Genomic DNA, 8,723 nt, shown 5'->3' with positions numbered 1-8,723 from the left:
TTCCCTATCCTTCAACACCCTTAGCCTCTAGCAACTACTCATCTATTTTCCGTCTCTGGGTTTGACTCCTGTGAACATGTCACACACATAGAAACATACAACAAGTGGTCTTTTGTGATTGTCTTCTTTCACTTATAATATTTCCAAGGTTCTTCCACATTGTAGCATGTATAAACAATTTTTTCATTTTTATTGCCTTATAACATTTCATTGTAAGAAAATACCACTTTTTGTTTATCAGTTCATCAGTTGATAGAAATTTAGGTTGTTTCCACATTTTGCTGTCATAAATAATGTTTCTATAAATGCTCATGTGCCAGTTTTTGTGTAGTCATATGTTTTCATTTCTCTTAGTTATTACCAAGAAATGGATTTACTGAGTCTTATGGCAACTCTATTTTTCACTTTTGAGGAACTGTCAAACTGTTTTTTCCAAAGTGGCTGCACCATTTTACATTATCACTAGCAATATATCAAAGTATGAAGATTCCAATTTGAACAATTCAATTGTTCTTGTCTGTCTTTTTAATTTTGGACATTCCTGTGGATGTGAAGTAATATCTCATTTTGGTTTTGATTTTTGATTTACATTTCCCAAATGACTAATGATATTAAGCATTTTTCATTTGTTTGTTGACCATGTATATATCATCTTTGAAGGTAGGCCTTTTCAAATTCTTTCCCTGTTTAATCCACTGGACTATTTGTCTTTTTGTTGTTAAATTTAAAGAGTTCTTTATGCACACTAGATACAGGTCCAGTGGCAGACATAAAATATTCAAATATTCTCTTCCTTTTTGTAAGCTGTCTTTTAACTTTCTTGATGATATTCTTTGATGCACAACTTTTTAATTTGAATAAAGTCAAATTTATGTATGCATTCTTTTTTGTTTGTATTTTTTGTGTCAGTTATAAAAAAAATTGCCTAAGCCAAACTCATAAAGATTTACTCCTTTTTTTCTTCTAGGAGTTTCATAGTTTTAGATCTTACATTTAGATCCATATCTATTTAAAGAACTTTGTTCTTCTTTTTTAAGATTGTTTTGGCTGTTTCGGGTCACTTGCATTTACATATACACTTTAGGATCAGCTTGTCAATTTCTGGGGAAAAAACAGCTGGAATTTTAATAGAGATTGCACTGAATCTGTAGATCAATTTGGAGAATATTATCATCTTCACAATGTTAAGTCTTCTAATCCATGAACATGAGATATTTTCCCACTATGTTTATAGTTTTCAGTATATGACTTGCCCTTTTGTTAAATTTAATTCTTGTTACTTTATTCTCTTTGCTTCAATTATAAATGGGATAGTTTTCTTAATTTTACTTTCAGATTGTTCTTTCCTAATGTATAGAAATATCATTGATTTTTGTACTTTGCTCTCATACCCTGCCATATTGCTGAACTCATTTATTAGTTTTAATGGTTTCTTAGTAAACTCGTTAGAACTTTGATCATGTCACCTGCAAACAGAGTTTTACTTCTTCCAATCTGAATGTCTTTCTTTTCCTTACACAATAATCCTGGAAAGAACATCCAGTACAATGTTGAATAGAAATGGTGAAATGACATTCTTGTCTTGTTACTGATCATAGTGGCAACATGCTCAATCTTTTCTCTATTATGTATGAAGTTAACTATGGGTTTTTCATAGTTGTACTTTGTCAAGTTGAAGTTCAACCTTTTATTCTTAGTTTGTTCAGTGTTTTTATGATGAAAGTGTGTTGAACTTAATCAAATGTTTTTTTGCATCTATTGATTGATTTTCATATGCTAAACCAATATTGCATTCCTCTGATAAATCTCACTTGGCCATGGTGTATAATCCTTATTTATGTTGTGGGATTTGATTTACTAGTATTTTATTGTGAATTTTTGTGCATATATTTATAGAGATATTGGACTGTCATTTTCTTTTCTTATGGTATCTCTGATTCTGGTATAAGTGTAATACTGGCCTAAGAATGAGCTGGAAAGTGTTCTCTCTCTTAGCTTTGGAAGAGTTTGTGAAAATTTCATATTAATTCTTTATTAAATGTTTGGTAGGGTTCATTAGTAAAGACATATGTCCAGTGCATTCCTTTGTTGGAAGTTTTAAAATTACTAACCCAGTCTCTTTGTTTGTTACACATTTATTCAAATTTTCTATCCCTTTTGAGTCACTTTCAGGAGCTTGTGACTTTCTAGAAATTTGTCCACTTTATCTAACTTACATTATTTGTTGTCATACAGTTATTCATGACACTCTCTTATAATCCTTTTTATTTCTCTAAGGTTAGTAGCAACCCTGTTTTTTCCCTGATTTTAATAATTTGAGTGTTTTCTTGAATCTCTTTTTTCTTTGGTTAATCAAGTTAAAATTATGTCCACTTATTTCTTTTATTATGTTTTTTAACCCTCTCATTTATTTCCACTCTAATTCCCTTCTTTCAGGGTGCCTTGGGTCTAATTTGGTTGTTATTTTTATAGTTTCCTATGGTGAAATATTAGGTTATTGATTTGATTTTTTAATATTGGCATTTGTAGTTACAAATTTTCCTAAAGAACTGCTTAGTTGCATCTCATAAATTTTGGTATTTTTTGTTTTTGTTTTAATTTGTCTCAAAGTATTTTCTACTTTCCCTTGTGATTTATGTTTTTGGTTATTTAAGAATGTGTTATTTCTCACATATTTGTGAATTTCTCAAATTTTTTTCTGTTGTTGATTTCTAATTTCATTGTGGTGAGAGAACATACTTTATATGACTTCAGTCCTTTAAAATTTATTATGGTTTGTTTTATTTTCTGGTATGTGATCTACCCTAGAGAATGTTTCTGAATAGTTTCTACATATAACTGAGAAGAATGTGTATTCTGCTGCTGTTCAGTGGTGTGTTTTATAGAGAGAGATAGAGATGCATATAATTATGTCTATGAATCTGTGTATGTCTGTTAGATCTAATTGATTTATAGTGTTTTTTAAATCTTCCATTCTTCTTGTTCATTAGTAGCTTCCTTGTTAATTCCATTGTTAATGTTGGGAAATTGAGGTCTCTAAAGATTATTGTCAAATTGTATGTTGTTCTCTTCAGTTCTGTTAGGTTTTGCTTCATGCACTTTGGTGCACTGTTGTTAGGTATATATAAGTTTATAACCCTTCTATCATCCTGATGAATTGACCATCTCATCATTAAAAAATGTCATTTGTCTCTAGCAACTTGTATATTAAAATCTGTTTTGTATGATATTAGTATTATTACCCCAACTATCTTTTGGTTACTGCTTACATGATATATTTAACATTTAACTGGTTTCTGACTTTGAATCTAAAGTGTGTCACTTCTGTATGCAATAGCCAAGACATGGAAACAACCTAAATGTCCATTGACAGATGATTGGATAAAGAAGATGTGAGATATATATGTGAATGGACTACTGCTCAGCCATAAAAAAGAATAAAATGATGCCATTTGCAGCAACATGGATGGGCCTTGAGATCGTCATTCTAAGTGAAGTAAGCCAGAAAGAGATGAAAAACATACGATGTCACTCATATGTGGAATCTAAAAAAAAGAAAGAAATCACTAATGAACTTATTGACAAAACAGAAGCATACTCACGGACATAGTAAACAATCTTACGGTAACTGGGGTGGGGGGGAAGAGTGGGAAGGGATAAATTGAGAGTTCAAAATTTGTGAAAATTAACTGGTATATATAAAATAAACAACAGATTTCTTCTGTATAGCACAGGAAACTATATCCAAATACCTTGTAGTAGCCTATAATGAAAAAGAATATGAAAATAAATATACATGTGTATATGTATGACTGGAACATTATGCTGTACACCAGAAATAACTGACATGTAAACTGACTATACTTCATTTAAAAATAAATAAATAAGGTGTGTCTCTTGTAGACAATATAGAGTTGGAACATACAAAAACACATTCCTCCAATTCTGCATCTGATTGGAGTTTAATCTATTTACATTTAATGTAATAAGGTAGGATTTACATCTGGTGTTTTGCCACTTGTTTTCTATAGGCCTGTGTCTTTCTTGTTCCTTTATTCCTCAATTTGTGTCTTTCAGATGTTAAATACATATTATCTAGTGTATCTTTCTAATTGCTTTTTTGATTCATTTAATATATTTTTAGTTGTTTTCTTTTTGAGTTATTTCCCAGTGGTCCTTGGAGTTGCAATTAACATCTTAATTAAAACAATTTAGTTTAGAATATTATTAACTTAGTTTCAATAGTGCGCAAAAAACTTCTCTAATATGACTTCATTCCCTCACCCTTCCTTTGTATTAATATTAGCATACAAACTATATCTTTATATATAAACACATCAAAACAAATCTGTAATTTTTGCATTGTGCAGTTGTCTTTTGAAATAGAAGAAAAGAGTTACAAACAAAAGTGCTTTGTATTGTCTTTATAATATCTATGTAGTTTACTAATGTTCTATGGCTTCATGTGGATTCAAGTTATCATCTAGTGCCCTTTTATTTCATTCTGAAGGTCTCCTTTTAGTATTTCTTGTAGAGAAGGTCAGCTAGCAATAAATTCTCTCAATTTCTATTTATCTGGTAATGTCTTTATTTTCCTTTACTTTTAAAGGAGAGTTTACTTGTATATAGAATTATTAGCTGACAGTTGTTCAACACTTTAAATATTTAAATAAATATTTAAAACAATGGCATTGTTTTCTGGCTTTCATGGTTTCTGATGAGAATCTCTTGTATTTCATATGCTTTTTTCTTTTGCTGTTTTCAAGATTTTCTATTTGTCTTTTGATCAATAATCTTTGTCTTCAATTTCAAGGCTGGCTTCCTGGGGATTATTCCTTGATCAGGATAGTTTAGTGATCAGTCAATGATTGATCAGAAGATTTCCTTAAATGCCTTTCCCATATGTCTTCCATGTTTTTGCTAAGGCATAAATTTACAAGGCACGTTTAGCTTTTACTTCTTGCTTGACCATGGCCTTAAAGTCAGAAAAAGATGACTGACTGATGTCTTCCTTTCTCAAGTCTTTCCTGGGTGTTCAGAGCCTTGCCTGTGCTCAGCCTTTTTCATTCCTAGGGATATGTAGAAGCTTTTCAAAGTTCCCCACTTCTCCCTCTGCCTGCTGAGCTGAGCTCTGAGTGGAATCAAATAGCTATCCACTTTGAGAATATCCATTTTCCAGAGATCTACAAATTTGGACAAAAGTTTAATTTTGCTGTGATGTAGGATACTTTTTACAGAGCTCAAAAAGCAATAGGATCTCTTTGTTGTCTGTAATTTGACTGGCTTTTGACCACTAAGTTCCTGTGCTGTGGAGGAAAAGGAGATAGAAATGGCCCTAAGGAAAATGTTACAGACTGTGCTGTCTTATTGAGATTCAGCAGTTCTCTCAGATAGATGATCCTCAGTTTATTTTGTGGCTTTGGTTAATTGCCCACACTCCAAAATGATTTATTGCAGTCTTTTGCTTGTTTGTTTATATTTTCACTGTTTTAGAGGGAGAGAGGTTCACTGAGGTAACTGCCATTCTGGAAATTGATGGCCACTTCTTGTTTCTTAATGATGTATTTTTCTCACGCACTACTACTAAACTCTTTTTTTTTATCTGTTTAGTATTTTCTGGTATAATTATGATCTCAAAGACTTAATCCTTTCTATTTTTCTTATATACAATATATGACTACAGTAAATGTTCAACAAATAATTCACTGTGACTATACTCTATATTATCAAATGACCTATGGAGAGCAGAATCATACTTGATTGAGAACTGCTGATGTATATTATTTGATTTAACCTTTGCCACAATTCTGCTGGGTAAGTATTATTATCTCCATTCTACGGTGCCCTAGAGAGCTGCGTATACACCTTATCAGTGTCACACAGCATTAACTGGCAAAGGTTGAATTTAAATCCAGGTTTTTCTGACTCCAAGGTCAATCTTAGCTATGGTTTATAAAGAGAGAGGAAGTATTTTGTTATTTTTATTTTTTGAAATTATGACCACCTTAGATCTTGTCAGTTTCCAGTTTACATTTTATTTGTTCTATAATTTTGTTAATAGATTTTGGACACTATAACACATTTGACTAAACTGTTAGGGCTTTATTAATTGAGGAATTATGATGCTGGGTTAATTTGGCTTTTTTCCCAATGCAATGACCTTGAACTCAGAATGACTGGCTTTGTGAGATGTAGAGTGAAATTTGGTGAAGTTATTCTTCCAAACTTTCTCTTGCTTTAACAACAAACTCTCAGAGGTGGCTGACTTTGAGTTGCCCACACTCACCCACATCCTGTTTGTCTTGTATATACAACACCCAGGCAGGCTTCCTCACATCCTGGCGCCAAGGCAGTACTACCATGAGCTTCTACATTCTATGGCTAAGATAGCAGAAGGCTGGCACCCAAGGAAACTCCATATGTCCACCCGAATTCTACAATCTTGGGAGAACATAAGGAAATCTGTGCTTGAATTAGTCATGGTTAATAATCTCTATGACTAAGTTCATACTCTGATAACTGATGAGTTTTTTATTTTTTGTTTTTTCACATTACATTCTACTGACAAAATTATGTGCCTAACCCAATAGCTGCTAGCGGGCTCCTTGGAGCCCAAGGATATGTATTGAAACTCTAATTTTGCCCTTAACTGAATATGCAATCTTTTTTAATAAGAAAATTAGTAACGGCTTTATTGATATATAATTAACATACCAAAATTCACACTTTTTAAAGGTATACAAATCAAGGTTCCTTAGGGTTACTATACTCACAGAATTGTGTAACTATCATCATTATTTAATTTCAAAACATTTTCATCATTCCAAAAAGAAGCACTGTGACCTTTAGCAGTCACTGCTCCTCATTCCTCCTGTCCTACCCAGCCATAGGAAACCACTAATCTACTTACTGTTCTCGATGGATTTGTTTGTTCTGGACTTTTCATATAAATGGAATTATATAATATGTGGTATCTCTTTTAAGTTCCAGTTTGCCCTTCCCAAGGACATATAATTATTAACATCAATTAACTCATTGGGTCATATTAAAGACAAAAAAGAGTTAGCAGACGTGAAATCAGTCCATAAAGTTATTTGAGTTAGTGTTAATTTTAATTGTTTTAAAACCTACGCTTCTCGGGTCACCCCAGGGAAGTACAGATTGAAAAGGGAGAAGGGGGAGCAGGGAGCCACCAGCGTGGGATTCGGCGTGAGGGGTCCGCCTGGCCCACCTGGGCCCCCAGGACCCTCGGGCCTTCCCAGGACACCTGTCTATGACAGCAACGCATTCGTGGAGTCTGGCTGCCCTGGACACCCAGGATTGCCAGGGTACCAGGGGCCTCCTAGAATGGAGGGTGACAGGATACCCTGGGATTCTGGGTCCCAAGGGAGAGAGCATCTGGGGCCAGCCTGGCCCCCTGGGCCTCAGGGACCCCCTGGCATCGACTACGAGGGACGCCAGGGGCCCCCAGGACCTCCTTCCTTCCAAGGCCTTTACAGGCAGACTTTCAGAGTTCTTGGGCCCCCCAGGCCTGCTCGGACCCCCAGGCCCCCCAAGGTCCATGGGTGCCTCCTCAGGGTGAGGGTCTGGGCCACGTACCAGACCATGCTGGACAAGGTGCCCGAGGTGCCAGAGGGCTGGCTTATCTTTGTGGCTGAGAGGGAGGAGCTGTACGTCCGGGTGCGGAACGGCTTCCAGAATGTTCCACTGGGGGCCCGCACACCACGCCCACGTGGGACGGACAAAGAGGTGGCCGCCTCGCAGCCCCCAGGGGTGCAGCGGCATGAGGGCAACCCTTACCCCCGCCGGGAGCTCCCTCGAGCAACAAGGCGGCCCTGGTGGGCACACGACAGCTTAGCCAAGCCCCCACGCCTGCCGGACCCCCAGCCCTACCCGGAGCCCCGCACCATTGCTCCTATGTGCACCTCCGGCCAGCACCCCCCCCCCCGGCTCGCCCCCCCCCCCCGGCTCCCCCCCCCCCCCGGACTTCCAGGCGGTGCTCCACCTGGTCGCGCTCAGCAGCCCGCAGCCGGGCGGCCAGCGCAGCACCCGCCTGGCCCCAGAAGAGCGTGTGGCATGGCTCGGACCCCAGCGGGCGCGGCTCGCCGAGAGCTGCTGCGAGGCGTGGCGGACTGAGGCCAGGACGGCCACCGGTCAGGCCTCCTCGCTGCTGGCGCCCTCGTCGTCCTCTGCACTGAGAACAGCTTCATGACCTCCTCCAAGCAGGGCCTCTGCTGGCTCCGCGAATAGGATGGATGGACAGATGGCCAGAGAGGAAGCCAGACGGCAGGTAGGAGGCGCGGAGAAGCCGCTGGGGAGGGCAGGGCAGGGAGCCTCGCCGGCGCCCCCAGGAAGGGACCTGGCTGGGACACTTCCCTGTATGGTTCACCTTTCATGTAATCCTCAAGAAATAAAAGGAAGCCAAAGGGTGCATTTTTAAGTTTAAAAAATAATAATAAACAACAACAACAAAACAAACCCATGCTTCAATTTTGATACTGCTTTCTCCCCATGTGAAAAAAGTAGTCAGTTATAAAGGAGAAGGGATGTGGAACTGTTTGAGGCCAGGAATCTTATTTATAAGGAGTATAAAGCAGTTCCTCAAGTAATGATTATTCTTGCATGGATATGGGTCCTCTAAGCTCATCTTTGTGCTTTGAAGAGCCAGACTTAGCGGAACTCACTAGTGAATAGCATAGTCATGAATACTGTGTTCTTCTTGT

At 37.4% G+C, this 8,723-nt stretch overlaps 1 protein-coding gene across 1 annotated transcript; it reads left to right on the top strand.

The window, feature by feature from the left end:
• The first annotated feature begins 7,143 nt into the window (after window positions 1–7,143).
• On the top strand, window positions 7,144–8,136 carry LOC102505519 (collagen alpha-1(XVIII) chain-like). Its single transcript, XM_032472323.1, has one exon. It carries the CDS (start codon window positions 7,348–7,350, stop codon window positions 8,134–8,136), a length of 789 nt encoding a protein of 262 aa, XP_032328214.1. The 5' UTR covers window positions 7,144–7,347.
• The last annotated feature ends 587 nt before the right edge of the window (window positions 8,137–8,723 follow it).

This window comes from Camelus ferus, chromosome 33, assembly GCF_009834535.1.
Source record: "Camelus ferus isolate YT-003-E chromosome 33, BCGSAC_Cfer_1.0, whole genome shotgun sequence".
Lineage (NCBI taxonomy): Eukaryota > Metazoa > Chordata > Mammalia > Artiodactyla > Camelidae > Camelus > Camelus ferus.
Note: the sequence above shows the minus strand (reverse complement) of the source record. Positions and strands in the feature narration are given on the sequence as shown.

Bases quoted from the DNA above. Each gene is read 5' to 3' on its own strand.
- LOC102505519 (XM_032472323.1), top strand. From the start codon at position 7,348: ATGGAGGGTGACAGGATACCCTGGGATTCTGGGTCCCAAGGGAGAGAG.